General features: G+C 48.9%; 1 protein-coding gene across 1 annotated transcript in view; it reads left to right on the top strand.

Moving 5' to 3' along the window:
- Nucleotides 1–7,689: 7,689 nt before the first annotated feature.
- The window catches only part of LOC125546855, a 66,239-nt gene continuing 52,137 nt past the window's right edge, over nucleotides 7,690–21,791 (top strand). The window contains exons 1-2 of the mRNA XM_048710967.1: nucleotides 7,690–7,929; nucleotides 8,004–8,198. Of these exons, the coding sequence (XP_048566924.1) occupies nucleotides 7,690–7,929; nucleotides 8,004–8,198 (435 nt within the window). The remainder of the gene's footprint in view (nucleotides 7,930–8,003; nucleotides 8,199–21,791) is intronic.

The raw sequence follows: 21,791 nt of genomic DNA, 5'->3' as shown, positions 1-21,791 counted from the left end.
TTTCCGTCATGGACGGACCAAAGAATGTCATGCAGCTCCGTCTCCGGCCCGCCCAGGACGAAAAGCCCATTTTCTTTCATGATTTTTTGTCATAGAAGTAGGACCCCACCACATCTATGATGATACCGGGTTTTGTCACAATTATCATCATAGAAGTGTCATAAGTATGACAATTTTTTTCATTTGGCCCAAAATGTCACGGATGTGTCTTTTTTTGTAGTGGCCCCAGCGGTACTACCGCTGGGCCAAGCGGCAGTACCGCTGCCTAGTGTGGTAGTACCACTCCCATGAGCGGTAGTTCTGCTCTTTGCGGGCTGAGTTGTGGGGTAACAGTTGGATTTGATTCCCCACTATAAAAGGAGGTCTTCTTCCCCAAGAAGACCTACCTCTTTTCCCCCAAGCTCCATTGTTGCTCCAAAGCTCTTTTGCCCGATCTCTCTCCCTAGCCAATCAAACTTGTTGATTTTCTAGGGATTGGTTGCGAAGGCCCAGATCTACACTTCCACAAAGAGAAATTTGATCCCCCCCCACTAATCCCTTGCGGATCTTGTTACTCTTGGGTGTTTGAGCACCCTAGATAGTTGAGGTCACCTCGGAGCCACATTCCATTGTGGTGAAGCTCTATGGTATTGTTGGGAGCCTCCAGTCAAGTTGTGGAGATAGCCCCAACCTTGTTTGTAAAAGTTCGGTTGCCGCCTTCAAGGGCACCACTAGTGGAATCACGACATTTCGCATTGTGTGAGGGAGTGAGGAGAATATGGTGGCCCTAGTGGCGTCTTGGGGAGCATTGTGCCTCCACACCGCTCCAATGGAGACGTACTTCCCCCAAAAGGAAGGAACTTGAGTAACACATCCTCGTCTCCACCGGCTCCACTTGTGGTTATCTCTTTACTTTACTTTGTGCAAGCTATTATTGTGTTGTACCCTTTGCTTGCACTTGTTGTAGTTGTTGTTTGCATCATATAGGTTGCTCACCTAGTTGCACATCTAGACAACCTATTTGGTGCTAAACCTATTTTTTATGAAAAGCTAAAAATTGGTAGTTGCCTATTTACCCCCCTCTAGTCAACCATATTGATCCTTTCACCAAAGTTGTTCCATATGAGTCCACCATACCTACCTATATGCAGTATTTACCTGCTGTTCCAAGTAAATTTGCATGTGCCAAACTCTAAAACCTTCAAATAATAATCTGTTTTGTATGCCTGAATCACTCATGTAGCGACTGGGGGCTGTTAGTATCTTCCATGCTAGGTGGGTTATTCTCACGATGAGTGTTGATTCACTTATCATTCATGAGAAAATAGATGGTAATCGGGATGCCCAGTTCCATGCTCGCAATCAAATCAAAATATAACTTCAAACAAAACTCCCCTAGGATTGTTTTTGGTATGGACGATACCCGTTGTTTTGGATCAGCCGTGGAGTGTGCTTGTTGGTGGAGGGGGAGTAAAAACTTTACCATTCTATTTGGGAACCTCCTATAATATATCTAGCATGGAAGATAGTGAGATCTCTTGGTTGTTGTGTTGTCCATGAAAGCATACCATTCAAAATTATATCCATCTCTATTTCAAAGCTCAAGCTCTGGTGCCTCTGCAAGTCCTTGCTTCCCTCTGTGAAGGGCCTATTTATTTACTTTTATTGCTGAGTCATCATCCTCTTATAAAAAGCACCAGTTAGAGAGCATCACTATCATTTGTATGCTTTGTTATTAATTTATATTGAGTATGAGTGTGACTGGATCTCTTTTGTCATGAATTGTAATGTCTAGTCAGTTCTTGATCTTCAGGGGTGCTCTGCATTTAGGTTTTGCGGTCTTAGAAAGGGCTAGCGAGATACCATTTTGTCATATCATATCATGATTGTTTTGAAAAAGTGTTGTCATCCGAGATTTATTATTATTGCTCGCTAGTTGATTTTGCTATTGATATGAGTAAATGTGAGACCTAAATGTTATTGTGAATATGGTTAGTTCATAATCTTTGTTGAAAACATGAATGCTGGCTAGACATATTTGCAACAACAAGATCAAACAGAGTTTGTAAAAGTTTTTCTTTGTCACTTTCAATTTTTCAACTAAATTGCTTGAGGACAAGCAATGGGTTAAGCTTGGGGGGGGGGTGATATGTCTCCATCGTATCTACTTTTCCAAACTCTTTTGCACTTGTTTTGGACCCTAATTTGCATGATTTGAATGGAACTAACCCGGACTGACGCTATTTTCAACGGAATTGCCTATGTGTTATTCTTGTGCAGAAATAAAAGTTCTTAGAATGACCTGAAAATTTATGGATAATATTTTTGGAATATATAAAAAATACTGGCGAAAGAATCAACCAGACGGGGTCCACCCATTGGCCACAAGCCTGGGGTCGCCCCCCTGGGGCGCGCCTTGGTAGCTTGTGGGGCCCCTGGACCTCCTCCGACCCTAACTCCAACTCTATATATTCACATCCAGAGAGAAGAAAAATCAGAGAGAAGGATTCATCGTGTTTTATGATATGGAGTCGCCGCCTCCCATTCTTCATCGGGAGGGCTGATCTGGAGTCTATTCGATGCTCCGGAGAGGGGGATTCGTCACCTTCATCATCACCAACCTTCCTCCATCACCAATTTCATGATGCTCACCGCCATGTGTGAGTAATTACATCGTAGGCTTGCTGGATGGTAATGGGTTGGATGAGATTTATCATGTAATCAAGTTAGTTTTGTTAGGGTTTGATCCCTAGTATCCACTATGTTCTGAGATTGATGTTGCTATGACTTTGCTATGCTTAATGCTTGTCACTAGGGCCTGAGTGCCATGATTTCAGATCTGAACCTATTATGTTTTCATGAATATATTTGTGTTCTTGATCCTATCTTGCAAGTTGTAGACACCTGTTATGTGTTATGATCCGCATACCCCAAGGTGACAATAATTAGGATTCTTTCTGGTGATTACCGTAGTCTGAGGAGTTCATGTATTCACTAAGTGCTAATGCTTTGGTCCAGTTCTCTATTAAAAGGAGGCCTTAATATCCCTTAGTTTCCATTAGGACCCCTCTGCCACGGGAGGGTAGGACAAAATATGTCATGCAAGTTCTTTTCCATAAGCACGTATGACTATATACGGAATACATGCCTACATTATATTAATGAATTGGATCTAGTTCTGTGTCACCCTAGGTTATAACTGTTGTATGATGAATACCATCCAACACAATTATCATTGGCAATCAATTGCCTACGAGATTTTCACATATTGATCTTTGCTAAGTTACTTTCGTTGCTACTTCTGTCACAATCACTATAAAACTGCTACTGTTACTTTTGTCACCGTTACTGTTAGTTCCATATTACTTTGCTACTAACTACTTTGCTGCAGATATTAAGTCTTTCAGGTGTGGTTGAATTGACAACTCAGCTGCTTATACTTGAGAATATTCTTTGGCCCCCCTTTTGTCGAATCAATAAATTTGGGTTGAATACTCTACCCTCGAAAACTGTTGTGATCCCATATACTTGTGGGTTATTAGTAGCCTTCTTCACAAGAGGTTGGAGTGGATGAAAATTTCCCTAAGAAAACTAGTACAGATGAATCCAAAGGAGAAAACATTATGGATTGTAACCATCTAGATCAAGCAACCAATATAGGGGGGCGGGCATGTATGTACTGAAATCCTCCAAAAATCCTTCAGAAATCGTGGTACATTATCATTGTAAACTTGGAAAAAGGTGTCACAAATTGAACTCCCTTATGGTTAACATTTAATAGGAAAGGAACATCATCTCAATATATAGGTTCTCGAGGCACGGAAAGCATCTCAGGAAACTAACAACTTGGTCCAGGTTGGGGCCAATATATTCTAGTGAGAAGACCTTCACTGTGCGCAGTTCCGGGATCAAGCTTGTCAGAATCATTTTCTGGATGACAGAGGAACATACATCTTCAAAAATATAAATAATTTTAATTTCTAGAAGGAAAGGTAGAAGGCAGCTGTTGTACCTGAACGGGTGTGGATCCAATAACAAGTTTGGAGTATTTGTCAGACGTGTAGCCCACCACTTTCAATTTTGGCATAGAAATGACATTGATTCTTTTTGGATCTTCTTGATCAACTACAAGTGATCTCTCAAGTGAAGGTGTGTCCTTGATACGTCTCCAACGTATATATAATTTTTGATTGTTCCATGATGTTATATTATCATTCTTGGATGTTTTACAATCATTTGATAGCAACATTATATCATTTTTTTGGGACTAACCTATTGACATAGTGCCCAGTGCCAGTTGCTATTTTTGCTTCTTTTTTACTCCGTAGAAAATCAATACCAAACAGAGTCCAAAGACAGCGAAACTTTTTGGAGAATTTTTCTAGGCCAGAAGACACAGGATTGGCCAAAGAAGTACCAGAGGGGTGCCCCGAGGGGGACAGAACCGACCTGGGCACGCCTGGGGGCCCAGGTGTGCCCTGGTGGGTTGTGCCCACCTCGGTAGCCTCCCGCACCACCTCTTTACTCTATAAATACCCCAATATTGCAAAAACCCTAGGGGAGTCGACGAAACACAATTCCAGCCGTCGCAAGTTCCAGAACGACAAGATCCAATCTAGACACCATCACGAAGGGGTTCATCATCCCCATTGGTGCCTCTCCGATGATGTGAGAGTAGTTCATTGTATACCTATGGGTCCGTAGTTAGTAGCTAGATGGCTTCCTCTCCCTCTTTTGATTCTCAATACAATGGTTTCTTAGAGATCTATCCGATGAACTTTGAGTTTATGATCTGATCTGTGTGTTTAATCCATGAAAGTTATTTGAGTCTTTTGATCTCTTATATGCATGATTACTTATAGCCTCGTATTTCTTCTTCAAATCTTTGGTTTAGTTAGGCCGACTAGATTGATTTTTCTTGCCATGGGAAGAGGTGCTTTGTGATGGGTTCGATCTTACGGTGCTCAATCCCAGTGACAGACGGGGAAATGACATGTATGCATAGTTGCTATTAAGGATAACAAGATGGGGTCTATTCCTATATGAGTAGATCTTGTGTACATCATGTCATCGTTCTTGTTGCATTACTCTGTTTCTCCATGAACTTAATACACTATATGCATGCTGGATAGCGGTCGATGTGTGGAGTAATATTAGTAGATGCAGGCAGGAGTCGGTCCACTAATGTTGGACATGATGCCTATATAATGATCATTGCCTGGATATCGTCATAATTATTTGAAGTTCTATCAATTGCCCAATAGTAATTTGTTTACCCGCCGTATGCTATTTTTTCTCGAGAGAAGCCACTAGTGAAATCTACGGCCCCCGGGTCTCTTCTTTATCATATTTGACTTCGATATCTACTTTTATTTGCTTTTATTTCAGATCATTAATCCAAAAACCCAAAAATACCTTGCTTCAATTTTTTATTTTTTATTTTATCTCACGTTCCCGCGAGATCTATTTATCCAATCTACTACAATTTTACCTATCTTTTACCCATGAGGGATTGACACCCCCTCTTTTACGCCTGGTTGCAAGTATTTGTTCTTTGTGTGCAGGTGCCGTTCATGTAGTGTTGCATGGTTCGATAAGCTTGATCTCATCACTGAGGGAAATAACTACCGTAGATGTGCTGCATCATCCCTTCTTCTTTGGGGAAATACCGACGTAGTTCAAGCCGCATCAGTCCTCAATGACCATACTGTGGTACACATCTTGTGATGTCTTCTTGCAGCACTAGCAACACATATAAATAGTCCGGAGAGTCATGGAGGTGACGTGGAAGATACTCAACCCATTGATCGCCTGAAGACGAAGGTACTCAAGTGCAGTACAGCCACGGAGAAGACGCTACATGTCACCATTTGGGATGCAGATGACGAGCTCGAGGTGCTTCAGTCATGGTAGAATAAGAGCGGGTGCATCATTAAGGGGGATGGCAGTTCCTGAATTTGGCGACGCGTAGCGTGGGCGCGAGGTGGAGTGCGGCCGTTGGCACTGAGCACATATGCCCATCATCAAAAGTGAGTTGCTCGAGCTGTTCTAGGGCGGGGGATCGGTGTCGGTGTCAAAACTGGCAGATCTCGAGTTGGGGGTCCCGAACTGTGCGTCAAGGATCGATGGTAACAGGAGACAGGGGGCACGATGTTTACTTAGGTTCGGGCCCTCTCTATGGAGGTAATACCCTACTTCCTGCTTTATTGATCTTGATGAATATGAGTATTACAAGAGTTGATCTACCACGAGATCGTAATGGCTAAACCCTAGAAGTCTAGCCTATGAATATGGTAATGAGTATATGCGTTGTCCTTTCCGGACTATCCCCTTCAGTTTATATAGACACCGAGGGGATCTAGGGTTTACATGGAGTCGGTTACATAAGAAGGAATCTTCGGTCGTCAAGCTTGCCTTCCACGCCAAGTAGAGTCCAATTCGGACATGATGCAGTCTTCGGTCTTCATATCTTCACAGCCCATCAAACCGGCCCATAGGTAACAGGCCGGACGTTCGAGGACCCCTTAGTCCAGGACTCCCTCAGTAGCCCCTGAACCTGGCTTCAATGACAAGGAGTCCGGCGCGCAGATTTTTGTCTTCGGCATTGCAATGCGGGTTTCCTCCTTCTGAAGTCCAGAATAGTCTTTGGACGAAATAAGTGCATCCGGACCTGTTATGGACACCATACACAACCGTAGAGAGAATATAATATTCGCACAAATTCGATCTATTGACAGCGTCTCTCCAACACGGCATCGTGTCTGTCCTGTTATAATTTCGAACCGTTTTTCCTCTGCCATCCCACGTTTTGAGACGCGGTTGCTATTGGCACGTCTTGTCGAAACAGAGATCGTGTCCCCTTATCGCGGGATTCTCATCAATGCGGGTAACTCAACCGTGCCGTTCATACAGCCCTAGGGAACAGGCGAATCCTAAGGCAAGTGAGGAGGCGTTTAACATCTGCTGCCTTTATAAGGGGATAAGGATTCCCCCTTCCTCTCCTCACGCCTTCTCCCTATATTCGCCCTTCCGATCTCAAGCTCCAGCGCCCAAGTTCCCATCTCCTTTCCACTCAAGCAACCATGTCCGGATCTGGTGGTCAGGGCAAGTGGATGGTCTCCTCCGTCAAGGAGGAGGACATTACTGAGCTCCAGGCGGCCGGATATTTGGCAAAGGAGATCGCCCCACGTCTGCCAGCCGCGGGACAAGTCGTCCCCACGCTGGAGCCCACAAAGAGAGTAGTCTTCATCCCCCATTTCCTCCGCGGGCTAGGTTTCCACTCCACCCTTTCATCCGCGGGCTGATGTACTATTTCGGGATAGATTCCCATGATCTGTCCCGAATTCCTTCCTCAACATCTCGGCGTTTATCGTCGTGTGCGATGCCTTCCTCCGCATCCATCCCCACTTCGGGTTGTGGCTCAAAGTCTTCAACGTGAAGCCGAAGGTGGTGGATGGTCAGCATGCGGAGTGCGGAGGGGCCATGGTGAGCAAGCTATCCAATGTCTCCTGGCCCAAAGGCACCTTTATAGAGACAGTAAAGGAATGGCAAAAGCAGTGGTTCTACATTACAGAACCTCGCGGCACCACCTGTGCCGCAGCTGCCGAGTTTCGCTCTAGTGCTCCCACGCGGCTCACCTCCTAGGTCGAGAAGAGTCCGGACTGGTGTTCTCCCGACGAGCTAATAGCGCTGCAGACGCGTGTGAAAAGCATGGTGTCCAAGGACATCAAGCTCATCGACGTTATCCAGGTGATGCTGGTCCGCCGGAGTCTTCCGTGCCAGCGCCGAAGCCGCCCTTTATGGGAGTTCAATTCGAAGAAGCACCAGACCCTGAGAAGGCTCTTCGACACCTCTCATGAAGGGGCCTGGAAGTTGCTCTTTAAGGGCAACGAGAAGCCGCCGGCCATGGACTCAGACCATGGTCACAATTGTAAACGCCCCACCAACGAGGTATGTTTCTTTTTACGTGTTCCCAACTTGAATGTTTCAAGCATGATGTCTGAGATTTGATATTGCTCCTTCAGGACTGGGTGGAGAAGGCTCAGCGGATCCTGTGTCCGGCGCCGCTGCCCGAGGAACCGGTCATCCCGCGCCTGGCGAGGATGCTGGTGCCGGCGCCATATACGACGCCAGAGAAGAAGGCCAAGAAGAAGGCCAAGGGGACCAAGAGTGGCCCTCATCGCAAGGGCGCTTCGGACGCGACATCCGAAGACGACGAGGCCCATTCCTCCATCCCCAAGGACAATGACGAGGAAGAGGAGGAGGAGGAGGAGGAAAAAACCCTCCTCCCGAGGAGAAGAAGAAGAAGAGGGTGGCTGTCGGTGTCAAAACCGGCGGATCTCGGGTAGGGGGTCCCGAACTGTGCATCTAGGTCGGATGGTAACAGGAGGCAGGGGACACGATGTTTTACCCAGGTTCGGGTCCTCTTGATGGAGGTAAAACCCTACGTCCTGCTTGATTAATATTGATGATATGGGTAGTAAAAGAGTAGATCTTCCATGAGATCAAAGAGGCTAAACCCTAGAAGCTAGCCTATGGTATGATTGTATGTTATGGTTGTTGTCCTACGGACTAAAACCCTTCGGTTTATATAGACACCGGAGAGGGTTAGGGTTACACAAGGTTGGTTACAAAGGAGGAGATATCCATATACGTATTGCCTAGCTTGCCTTCCATGCCAAGCAGAGTCCCATCCGGACACGAGACGAAGTCTTCAATCTTGTATCTTCATAGCCTAACAGTCAGGCCAATGGAGATAGTCCGGCTGTCCGGAGACCCCCCAATCCAGGCCTCCCTCAGTAGCCCCCGAACTAGGCTTCAATGACGATGAGTCCGGCGCGCAGTATTGTCTTCGGCATTGCAAGGTAGGTTCCTCTCCAAATTCTGTGTACCTGTCGAAATAATGTCTGGTTTCTTGTGAATGTTGCACTCCTTGGCTTCCACACCCAATAATAGCCACTTTCCACGCGTCGAGCGAATGTGAAGAGCCAGGGTGTTTTCACATTTACCCCCCTAGCTGTGTGAATGAGCCACCTATTTAAAAAGACGAGGATTCAGATCCAAATCACACCATCCTCCCTTGGCGAGCCTTCATCGGAGTGCACCTGACAGAGATCCATTCCATCATGGCCGGTCGACGCAGCTCCTCCTCTCGCACCCCTAGCTCCAAGCCTGGAGATTGGGAGAGATGTTCCGTCCCGCACAGCAAATTAGTGATGCTTCAATCCAAGGGATTTCTTCCCCCAGCGTACCTGGTCCCGGTTCGAGCCGGGCTTGCCACTATAATGGCGGAGAGCAAGCGGAGAGCCTTCCCAATCCCTCCAAGGGGGAGCGGGTATGCCTTGTCCCTTATTTGGTAAGAAGACTCAGATTTCCAATTCATCCGTTTCTCCGAGGGCTCCTGGAGTTCTACGGCCTCCAGTTGCACAACCTTACGCCTGCCTCCCTGCTGCATATGCGGGATTCGTAGCCCTTTGCGAGTTGTTTTTGGGCTGTGAGGCTCATTTCGCTCTGTGGAAGAAACTGTTCTGCCTTGTGCCCCGTTCTCAGAAGGGGTCAATATATCAAGTGGGCGGAGCCGAAGTGTGGCGTATTGCCGGGACCGGATACCTGTCCGGGACCCCAAAGAAGACGTCCGAAGACTAGCCTTCAGAATGGTTTTATATAGAAGACGTCCCCCTCCCGGATCCTATTAGGATCGGCCTTCCTGAGTTCGACAACGCCCCTTTGAAGAAGCGCCGGAGTTGGCGTCCACGGAGCTCCCTGGAGGAAGATGACATGGACATTCTTTACCTGATGAGCCGGATAAGTTTTTTAGCTCGATCCGGATTGACCATGATCGAGGTCATGGCCACATGCATCATGCGGGGGGGGGGGGGGGGGGGGGGGTGCAGCCGCTTCAGTATAGAGGCCACCCCATGTGGGATTTCAACGGGGAGGATGACGCCACCCGCCATGGCCGCAAAGGGCCGGGATCACTGCTGATCTAATAAAGATCTTATCCACTTTGTACAAGGGAGAAGAGGAGGAATTCCTTCGTGTCAACCCGCAGGGCGGATTTTCTATGTACAATCCTCCAAGCTGGGTAAGCGGAGACTTTTTATCGCCCATCCATTTCGTATTCCTGTAGTTAAGTATTCATTCTAGCGATTTCATCGCAGGGGCTATGCCAGGCTGTAATGGAGATAAATAGCCCTCCTCCACAACCCGAGGACCCTGGACGGTCCCTTGACCCGGCCTGTCAGGAGGATCCGGACATATCTGTGGAGATGATCGATGGGGTATTTTACCAAGCGAGTAATGACAATGCTTTGGTGGCCATTACGGCCGATTACCCTGGGCTAGTTCCAGCCTCATAGGTGATTGAGACCAAAGTCCCAGCAGTTCAAAAAGGGATCCGTCCTTGCGTGTTTTTGATCTCCGTATAACAGCCGTGTTTTGCAGGGGAGGTCCTCGAGGCCGAAGGCCGAGCCTGCGGCGACTGGCCAACAAGGGGCCGCGAGGCCAAGCAGGCTGAAAAGACCCGCAGTCCAGATTGAGACACTGGCGCAGCGGTACAGCGCGCCATCTTTATTGTAAGCCATTATTCAGAGGCATACGGGTGAGAAAATTTGATGATTATATATATCAGTAGCCCCTGAGACTTGAAACAGTTAGGATAACTGATTTAAGGATCATTTGTTATGCAGGTTCTTATAGAAAAGAATAGTCAACTGTCCCAGGAGCTGGAAGAGTGCAAAGCCCAACTTCAGGCCGCACTGGCCGCAGCAGGGGAGCCCAAAGAGACCCCCTCTGGTAACATATCCTTCAAATGATAAGTATCATATAGAATGCGGCGTGTATGCAGATCTGCCAATAAAATTGCAGATGACACTGGAGTAAATCCGAATAAGCAGCATCTCCAACGCCAGCTGAAGGCCGGTGAGAACGTGCTTACGAGGGTGAGGCAGGAGAAAAATGATCTCCAAGATGCCAACACCAAGCTGGGCGTGGAACTACAAGATGTTCGCGCCCAACTGTCGGACTCTGTTAAGGAAAATCGGCGGCTTCGACGCGGCATATTTAGTAAGTGCTTGAACGAACTTTGAAAAAGAGTTCGGCGAGGAAGCTGGCTGACAGAGTTATGTCTGTAGGTATGCTAACAGGTTGTCCTGCCGAGGAAATGCCCGGTTCAACGGGTGACCTTCTTCCCGAGCTCTCACAGCTGCACGAACGAGTTCGGCAGGTGATGCAAGGCGTCGCCCAGGCCTTGTGGCCATCCGTCTCCATACCCAAAGGCCTTGGAGAGCTTGTAGAAAAGCTGAAGGGAGCACGGCGGCGCTTCCGATTATGGAAGATATCGGCCTGCCATCAGGGCGTCAGGGAATCCTGGGCAATGGTGAAGACACGGTACACGAAGGCTGGCCCGAACCACATGGCCGAAGTCGGACCTGTGGGGCCTGAGGGGAAGGAGATCCCTGTGAGCTTAGTATACGGCCCAGTAGAATTGGCCGCAAAGTATTCCCAACAGGACTGTAGACTAGACAGCCTGTTGGATGGTATTGAAGAGGAATTCAACCAGTCAAATTGACTATGTAATTTTAAAGTGACATGTATAATGCCTTCTAGCCGGATTGTAGATCATTTGTCGTGGCGGACCTTTTCGCTTCAACCTCGAGACCCGACAGTCCGGACTGTATCCGAATACCCTCTCGGCTATGTAAGAACCGGGGCATGCGTGGAGACCAGGCGTAGGGGTCATTAGTGCTTTATCAGACAACTGCCCAACTAGTTATGTTATATTACATGGGTAGTAAGAAACATCTTCCAGTGAGAATAGTTCCGTTAAGGGTTCCTTTCCCTGGGTAAGCATGCCCTAAAGTGCATGTTTGGACTACGATAAGAAGCGCAGAAAAATCATCTGGGGGCAGATATGAATAATAAAAGTCATCTTTTGTTCACTGACCGAATATTCCCTTAAGAACGCTAGCTTTCGGCTTCACCCAGTCTGAGGTACACGTCCGGCTGACCCGGCGGTAACAATCACAGAGGTGCTCCCCTTATGCCCTAACCGAATTAACAAGAACGTAGGGCATAAATACAAGAGCCAGGCAACCCACCTTGGCCAAAATTTAAGTCATATCGATGCATATAATGGTGAAAAAAGGTACATGCGGAAGTATAACACATGTGTTGGGCGTGAGGCCCAGGAAAATAATTAAAGCTTCTGTGAAACAAGCCCCCAGGTATGAAGAGTGCGGCTAGCGCATCTGTAATGTATGAGTGAGGCACAAGGTGACCCTTGAAGGCCTAGAGAAATAAAAGAAAGAAAGGGAAACAAGACAGATGATGCATATGCAGAAAATGCACAAAGGGAGGGGACTAACATAGAGTCCGGTGCTAAGCGTAGAATCTTCGAAGCCTGGCTGCGTTCCATGGGTTCGGCTCGAGTCGACTAGTCGATGCATCCCGCAGTCGGTACGCTCCACCGGTCAGAACTTGGTCGATAATGAAGGGACCTTCCCATTTGGGCTCGAGCTTGTTCTTTTTCTTATCCGGCAGCCATAGAACTTGTTCGCCAATGTTATAAGTTTTGGCCCGTACTTCTCTGCTTTGGTATCTGCGAGCTTGTTGCTGGTAAAATGCGGAACGGGCTTTGGCTATGTCGCACTCTTCCTCCAAGGTGTCCAGACTGTCCAGCCGATCAAGCTCGGCTTCTCTTTCTTCGTACATGCGCACTCGAGGTGAGTCATGAATTATGTCACAGGGCAGGACTGCCTCTGCGCCGTACACCATAAAAAAGGTGTATATCCGGTACTACGATTCGGCGTGGTCCGCAGCCCCCAGAGTACGGAGTCGAGCTCCTCTACCCAGTGCTTGTCAGACTCCGTTAAGGAGCGCACTAATCTGGGTTTAATGCCGCTCATTATAAGACCATTTGCTCGTTTGACTTGACCGTTGGTTTGTGGGTGATAGACTAAAGCATAATCGAGCTTGATGCCCATTTTGCTGCACCAGAGTTTTACCTCGTCGGCCATGAAGTTCGTGCCATTATCAGTGATGATGCTGTGGGGGACGCCGTAACGGTGTACAACCCCGTATATGAAATCTATCACTGGTCCGAATTCGGCTGTATTAACCGGTTTAGCCTCTATCCATTTGGTGAATTTATCCACCATGACCAATAAGTATTTTTTCTTGTGGGTTCCCCCTTTAAGGGGTCCAACCATGTCAAGCCCCCAGACCGCGGAGGGCCATGTAATGGGGATTGTTTGGAGGGCGGTGGGTGGCATGTGGCTTTGATTTGCAAAGAGCTGGCAACCGGCACAACGTTGGACCAAGTCCTGTGCATCTGCCCGGGCCATTGGCCAATAGAATCCTGTACGGAAGGCCTTGCTTACAAGATCTCGGGCTGCGGCGTGATGACCGCCGAGTCCGGCGTGAATTTCTGCCAAAAGGTTCCGCCCTTCCTCTTCGGAGATGCACCTTTGAAGGACTCCGGTAGCGCTTTTTTTGTGCAATTCTCCCTCATGGACCCTGTAGGCCTTGGATCGCCGCACTATGCAGCGTGCCTCATTTTGGTCCTCCGGAAGTTCGTGTCTAGTTAGGTAGGCCAGGAATAGTTCTGTCCACGGGGCAATAATGGCCATTATTTCGTGGGCTGAATGTGTTATTTCGGTGTCAGAGCCTCCGATTGTGTCAAAGAGTTCGGTATCGGGTATTTTGGCCGGGTCCGGACTGTTATTACCGGTGTCCCCTTCCCATGCTACGGATGGCTTGAAGAGCCATTCCAGAAATATGTTGGGAGGGACCACGTCGCGTTTTGTGCCGATGCGGGCGAGGATATACGCCACCTGATTGTTTTCCCGAGCCACATGGTGAAATTCAAGCCCCTCGAACCGAGCTGACATTTTTAGGACGGCATTGCGATAAGCTGCCATTTTCGGATCCTTGGCATCGAAGTCTCCATTTATCTGGGATATCGCGAGGTTCGAATCCCCGCGCACCTCTAGGCGTTGAATGCCCATGGATACTGCCATCCGGAGACCATGTAGAAGGGCCTCATATTCGGCTGCGTTGTTGGAGTCCGTATACATTATCTGTAGTACGTATTGAACGGTATCTCCTGTTGGGGATGTCAAAACGACGCCAGCCCCTAGACCAGCCAACATTTTGGAGCCGTCGAAGTGCATGATCCAGTTTGAATATGTGCCGTACTCTTTAGGGAGTTTGGCTTCCATCCACTCAGCGACGAAGTCAGCCAAAACTTGCGACTTGATAGCTCGCTGTGGCTTGTAAGTTATGTCGAACGGGAGGAGCTCAATGGCCCATTTGGCAATCCGGACAGTCGCGTCACGGTTGTTTATAATATCGTTAAGTGGTACTTCCGAGGCTACCATTATCGAACACTCTTGAAAGTAGTGTCGCAGCTTCCGGGATGCCATAAATACCGCGTACGCTATCTTTTGATAATGCGGGTACCGTGATTAGCATGGAGTAAGGACAGTGGACACATAGTAAACCGGCTTTTGAAGGGGGAATTTGTGTCTGTCCACTTCGCTCGACGACGAGCACTGCGCTTACTACTTGATGAGTTGCCGCAATGTATAATAGCAGTGGTTCGCCAATGTTTGGCGCGGGCAAGACTGGGTTTGTTGCCAATATGGCCTTTATTTCATTGAGTCCGGCCGAGGCGGCATCCGTCCACTCGAAGTGTTCGGTGCGTCAGAGGAGGCGATAAAGGGGTAATGCCTTTTCTCCCAAGCGGGAGATAAAATGGCTTAGAGCCGCCACACATCCAGTCAATTTTTGTATTTGTTTGAGGTCTGTTGGGGTAGCCAACTCTGACAACGCTCGGATTTTGGCCGGATTAGCTTCAATACCTCTACTGGAGACAATGAATCCCAGGAGCTTTCCGGCTGGTACGCCAAAAACGCATTTTTCCGGATTGAGCTTGATGTCATATGTTCGGAGGTTGTCGAATGTGAGCCACAAGTCGTCTACTAGAGTTTCGACATGCTTGGTTTTAACAACCACGTCATCCACGTATGCCTCCACTATTTTGCCGATCTGGTTTGCCAGACATGTCTGAATCATGCGTTGATATGTTGCGCCGGCGTTTTTGAGCCCGAAGGGCATTGTGTTGAAGCAGAATGGGCCGTATGGTGTGATGAATGTTGTTGCGGCTTGGTCTAGCTCCGCCATTTTAATTTGATGGTAGCCAGAGTATGCATCGAGGAAACACAATGAATCGTGTCCTGCGGTAGCATCGATGATTTGATCGATGCGAGGGAGGGGGAAGGGATCCTTTGGGCAGGCCTTGTTAAGGTCCTTAAAATCAATGCACAAGCGCCAGGATTTGTCCTTCTTTGGTACCATCACCAGGTTTGCTAGCCAGTCCAGATGTTTTATGTCTCTGATGAATCCGGCCTCCAATAGCTTGGCTAGTTCCTCTCCCATGGCTTGTCTCTTAGGCTCGGAGAAACGTCGAAGAGCCTGCTTGACTGGCTTGAATCCTTTTAGGATATTTAGGCTGTGCTCAGCCAGCCTGCGTGGGATTCCTGGCATGTCTGAAGGGTGCCAGGCAAAAATGTCCCAGTTCTCGCATAGGAACTCTCGCAGTGCGGAGTCGACATCAGGGTTTAATTGTGCCCCGATGGAAGCTATTTTTGTAGGGTCCATTGGATGGACCTGGAATTTGACTATTTCGTCCGCCGATTTAAAGGAGGTGGACTTGGATCTTTTATCGAGTATCACATCATCCCTGTTCACCGTGGAGCGTAGCGCAGTTAGTTCCTCGGCCGCTAGGGCTTCGGATAGTGCCTCGAGGGCCAGTGCGGCTGTCTTATTTTCGGTGCGGAGTGCTATGTCCGGATCACTAGCAAGAGTGATGATTCCGTTGGGCCCGGGCATTTTGAGCTTCATGTACCCGTAATGGGGTATGGTTGGAAGATTGTAAACACCTCCCGCCCTAGTAGAGCGTGGTATCTGCTGCTGAACGGGGCCACTTGGAATGTAATTTCTTCGGACCTATAATTATCCGGCGTGCCAAATACCACGTCTAGTGTGAATTTTCCTGCACAGCGTGCTTCCCGATTGGGGATGATTCCTCTAAAGGTTGTGCTACTTTGCTCAATGCGGCTCCAGTCTATTTCCATCTTTTGAAGAGTTTCCTCATAGATGAGGTTTAATCCGCTGCCGCTGTCCATGAGTACCTTGGTGAGTCGAAAGCCATCCACGATTGGACTGAGGACTAGTGCGGCTGGTGCTCGGGCTGTTCGGAATTTGGGTTCGTCACTGGCATTGAAGGTAATAGCCGTGTCACTCCAAGGATTTATTTCTGCTATGTGGCAGATTTCGGCCATGCTGCGGAGTGTTCGCTTGCGTCTATTATTTGACGCGAAGGTCTCAAAGACCGTTAACGCCGTATTGTTGTCCACGGGATGGTGCTCTATGGTTTTTGGGAGGAGTAGGTCCTCACCACTTTTGGCCACCTGTCGGAGTATCCAACATGCTCTAAGGCTATGCGTTGGTATTGCATCCGCTCTACTATGAATTTTGCAGGGTCCTTGAGCCATCCCTCCAGTACGGTTCCTCGCCCCGTAGAGGGCTTTTGCTTTTTGGTAGTTAACCCAGGTGTATTGTGATAATGCACCCTTTTATTTCGGACTGGGTTTGTATTCAGGGCCGGATTATCCCAAAATTTTATTTCGGTTTTCCAGGCGCTTTCCATTGCACAGTACTTTCGTACTATGGACACCAAGTCGGTAAAGCATGTAATTTCGCGGTGACTTATGGCAGAAGAATAAAATTGCGTCTTCCTCGCGGCGGTCCTTTATCCTGTTCATGACCAGGAGGAATCTGGCCCAGTAATGGTGTACTGTTTCTTCGAGCTCTTGCCTAATTTGGGATAGATCGTGTATGTTTGGGTGGGTGGATGGAATTGAATCCGAATCCTTACCCAATCTGAGACTCAGGGGCCAAGGAGTTCCGAACTTGAAAGTTTGGATTCTTGGATGTTTTCCGATAAATCTAGCCCGCTGCCTGATTCTATGTTCAGGCCTTGAGTGACGTCCTCCCCTCCGTTGGTATCCGACTTGGAGGGATCGGGAATCCGGACATAGCTAGTCCTTAAGATAGATGAAGGGTTGCCGTATTGTTCCTCCACCACTGCAACGCGATGGGTGACCTGGGGAGAGTTGATCTCTCTAAGATCGGGTTTAGGCCCAATCTGATCGTAGTCTGTAGCGACTCCCAGGGCAGCGATGCGATCCAAGAGCTTGGTAAGGGAAGAGAGCTCCATTGGATCTAACTGCTCGGCGAGTTCCGAGTTGACGTGAAGATTGCTTTCGATGACCCGAGAAGTCATCGTCGGCGCAGCGGCCGAACAGGCGGTCATAAGAAAACCACCTAGCCGGAAAGTTTGGCCGATAGCCAAAGCTCCCTCAGCGATAGTGCCGTCTTTAAAGACGGGATGAGACATCCTTCCTGGTGGCGACGGCACAGCGGAACTCTCAATGAAAGCACCAATGTCGGTGTCAAAACCGGCGGATCTCGGGTAGGGGGTCCCGAACTGTGCGTCTAGGCCGGATGGTAATAGGAGGCAGGGGACACGATGTTTTACCCAGGTTCGGGCCCTCTTGATGGAGGTAAAACCCTACGTCCTGCTTGATTAATATTGATGATATGGGTAGTACAAGAGTAGATCTACCACGAGATCAGAGAGGCTAAACCCTAGAAGCTAGCCTATGGTATGATTGTATGTTATGGTTGTTGTCCTACGGACTAAAACCCTTCGGTTTATATAGACACCAGAGAGGGTTAGGGTTACACAAGGTCGGTTACAAAGGAGGAGATATCCATATACGTATTGCCTAGCTTGCCTTCCACGCCAAGCAGAGTCCCATCCGGACACGAGACGAAGTCTTCAATCTTGTATCTTGATAGTCTAGCAGTCCGTCCAATGGAGATAGTCCGGCTGTCCGGAGACCCCCCAATCCCGGACTCCCTCAGTGGCCCTAGCACATCCGAAGGCGAAGCGCCCAAAAAGGGTAAGGGCGCCCCAGCGGTCAACACCACGTGGGACGTTGACAGTAGTCCGGAACGATGCCCCCACACTAGGCCTCAGGCCGCATCGGAAGTGACATGGCTCATTTACGCGCATATCCAGCCCTTTCTTTTTATTATGCTGACATGGTTAATCCACACTTTTGTAGTCTGGTCCGTGACCTTATCCAGCGTTCCTCATCTGGAAGTTCGCTGGTTCCGTCGGAGATGGAAAGCATGTCGCCACCGCCTGCTTGCTCCCCCCGGGCCAAGGGCGACACCAAAGTGTTATCCTGGAGGGCCACTCCAAAGGGAAGAGCTCAGGACATTGTCTGGGGGGCGCCACAAGGAAGGACCTCCATTGCCGGACAGATGGGGGAGCAGATCCCCAAGGAGACCGGCGAAGAGGGCCGTATTCAGTTTGGCCCTCAGCTGGATACGATTCCGGAGATCCATATGGCTCCGGAATCAGGCGAGCACCCTCCTTCATAGGAGGGGGTGTGCTAATTCCACCGGTGGCCCCTGTCCACCCAAGGGCGCCGGATCACCTGATGGAGGCGCTACGAGGCGCCTCCATTGTGGGCGAGCATCGCATCCTTATGAGTGCGGTGATCGAAAAGGTTCAGTCCGCCAAGAGTGGACTAGACGAAGCCTGTAGCAATCTGTTGACGGGTTTCAAGGTAAGTGACATAGAAAGAGGAAAACCCCATGTATTCAGTAGCCCCTGAGACATTGTCCGGAGTTCGGCAAGAAGAACTGGACAGAGGATCAACCTCTTATTGTAGGAGACTAACAGAATATGTATGAATAAGTAGGCGTCGTTGTTGGCTGCGACCTCGCATACTGCCAAGGTCTCCGAGCTGAAGCAAAAGCTGGAGCAGACCGAGAACAAGCTCGGTGAGACTAAGGTTCGGCTCCAAGAGAAGCAAGGTGCAGAACAACTTGCTATATGTTCGGGAAAGCATAAGCGTTGTGTAGTGACAGCGGTATCATTATATGTGCAGAAGCCGCGACCGAGGTCGAGGCCCTAAAGAAGGCCCTGGGCGAGGCCGAGGAGAAGGCTGTCCAGCAGCAAGCCGCCCATAAGAAGCTCAAGGCCCGGGTCAAAGAAGTCCAGCAGGAGCTCCAGGACGCGGTGAAAAAATGCGAGACCTTGAGCATGATGCGTCGGTTCAAGGGACCGAACTCGCCAAGGCTCGTCAAAGCGCGGAGACTGCCCGGAATGAGGCCCAGGCCGCCCTCCAGGAGATCCATGAGGCCAAGAAGATCATGGCGGGTAAGGCATTTAAGATGCAAAGCAAGTATGCAGAGAAGCAATACCTTTTACTAAATCGAGTTCAGAGTTCCCCAGGGGACTTTGAGGATTTGCCACGCAGTGTATCCGATGCCGCGGAGTTCTATCGAGCCGAAGGAGGGGGTTCCATGGAGAGGCTATTCTGGTCGCAGTATGCGGTGACGGAGCATCCCTTGTCCTTCACCGATCAGCTGAAACAGCTAGTGGAGCTGCATAGGGTGGCCGAACTAGCCATTAAGGATTTGATAATCCGGCTATGGCCAGCCGAAGCTATGCCCAGCAGCTACTTCGGACTCGTGAGGCGGGTGGTGGACGCTTGTCCTCGGCTGGACGTCGTGAAGCGCTCGGCCTGTATTGAAGGTGCGTGCATGGCCTTCGCCCGTTGCAAGATGTGGTGGGCGAAGATGGATGCCGTCGAGGTGAGCAGGGGGGCCCCGAAGGGCAAGGAGCACCGTACACCGGAATGGTATTTTGCGGATGTCCTGGAGGGTTCTCGCCTTGTGGCAGCACAATGTTCATAGGACATTGTGTTTGAATGAATGTATTCATGTTGCCTTTGCCTTGTATTATGAGAAACAAAGCCTGTTTTGTTAATGCAATTTTGCTATGCTTTGATTGTTTCCTCCTATGCGACCATGTTATATGTAATCTGAGGGTTGGCCAGTCGTCGGCTTCTGCCCTCACATAGATAGTACGGAGATGTTCGGGATGGAATCTAAACAATCTTGATCCAATTACATGGTCCTTGAAGGAGTTGTTTAGCGCAACGAACAAGGCAATCGGACTATATGGCTTAAACGCCCTCACTTAGCCATAGGAGTTTTATAATAAAGCATGGGTGCAGCCCCTGGTTCGAGCCAGGGTGCTGTCATCATCTGATCGGGAAGTACCGATCTCTCGCATAATGCGGATAAAATCTCCAACGATTTGTAACCCTCAAGTAGCTGACTGGCTCTCGTCGTATCATGACAGTCAGTTTTCGGCTTTCTCTACTATGGTGCTCGTTCGGTCCAAGCCGGGGCACAATCACGGTAGTTCTCCCTGTACTACCCTAGCCGATGGAGTGGAACGTAGGGTAGCAAGCATAGGAGCCGGGCAATCCAACTATTGACCAAAGACATGATTCGGAGCCAATGCATATAATACTAAATTCGGGGTGCCGAACTTATATATAAGAAGTGTTCGGACTATGCTGCCGTATTGTGGGGTGATAGGTAGCCCCTGGTGAATATGAAACGTAAAAGAGTGTCAGTGCAGCAGATAGGCAGATCAAAATAAAACTAAGTAAGAAGTGAAAAACACAGAGACTGGGCCACTAACCATTTTTATTATAACTGGATGGATACGTCAAGGCGTATCTTGTACAGATGGTGCTAGAAGTATCCGGCCATTTAACGTGCCGGAACTGGTACGGTGCAGCGTGCGGGACCTAAGAAAGAAGTGTGAATACCGTCAAGAAGAACGTATAAAGGTTACCCTACACACCTGTGTTGCTTGCCTCCATTGCGTTCCAGTCCTTCTAGAGGACTTGATATCAGGCCTACGAAAAAAGGTGCCTATAATGAGAAAAATAAGTAAAGGTATGTGTGTCTGTGGTCGGTTTTGCCGAATTGTAGCCCCCGGGTTATCTCGTGCCTCCGTCGATGTCCATGGAATTTTGAGTGCGTAATTGTGTACGCGTGGTACGAATGCCACTACCTCATTGGGGTTGGGACGGAGGGCGAATTGCTAGTCGAGCTCTTGACGAGCCGCGTTGTCCTGTTGCAGTGTAGTCTGGACCCTCTTGATGGTGTCCAGGGGCTCGGCAGCTGGATTACAGTGCTGCTTGAGAAGGCCACTCTGTACTTCTGCTGCCAGGGTGGCGGTTTGCTCCTCTGTTCAGAGGGAGCGTTTCGTATTTCCATTGACTATTATGACGCTGCGTGGACCGGGCATCTTGAGCTTGAGATAAGCATAGTGTGGCACTGCGTTAAATCTAGCAAACGCGGTTTGTTCGAGCAGTGCGTGGTAGCCGCTGCGGAAGGGGACGATATCGAAGATTAACTCTTCGCTTCGGAAGTTGTCCGGAGAACCGAAGACCACCTCTAGCATGATTGAGCCCGTACAGCGAGCCTCGACACCTGGTATGACTCCTTTAAAGGTAGTCTTTGTTGGTTTGATTCATGAGGGATTAATGCCCATCTTCCATACTGTATCCTGGTACAGTAGATTGAGGCTGCTTCCACCATCCATCAGGACTCAAGTGAGGTGGAATCCGTCGATGATTGGATCGAGGACCAGTGCGGCCGAACCACCGTGGCGGATACTAGCTGGATAATCTCGTCGATCGAAGGTGATCGGGAATGACGACCATGGATTGAACTTGGGGGCGACTGGCTCTACCGCATAGACATTCCTGAGTGCTCGTTTGTGCTCCTTTCTGGGGATGTGCGTGGCGTATATCATGTTCACTGTTTTGACTTGGGCGGGCGGGGGGGGGGGGGGGAGTTTTTTT

The sequence above is a fragment of the Triticum urartu genome, chromosome 3 (assembly GCF_003073215.2).
Source record: "Triticum urartu cultivar G1812 chromosome 3, Tu2.1, whole genome shotgun sequence".
Taxonomy (NCBI): domain Eukaryota; kingdom Viridiplantae; phylum Streptophyta; class Magnoliopsida; order Poales; family Poaceae; genus Triticum; species Triticum urartu.
This window is presented reverse-complemented; position numbering and strand designations above follow the sequence as displayed.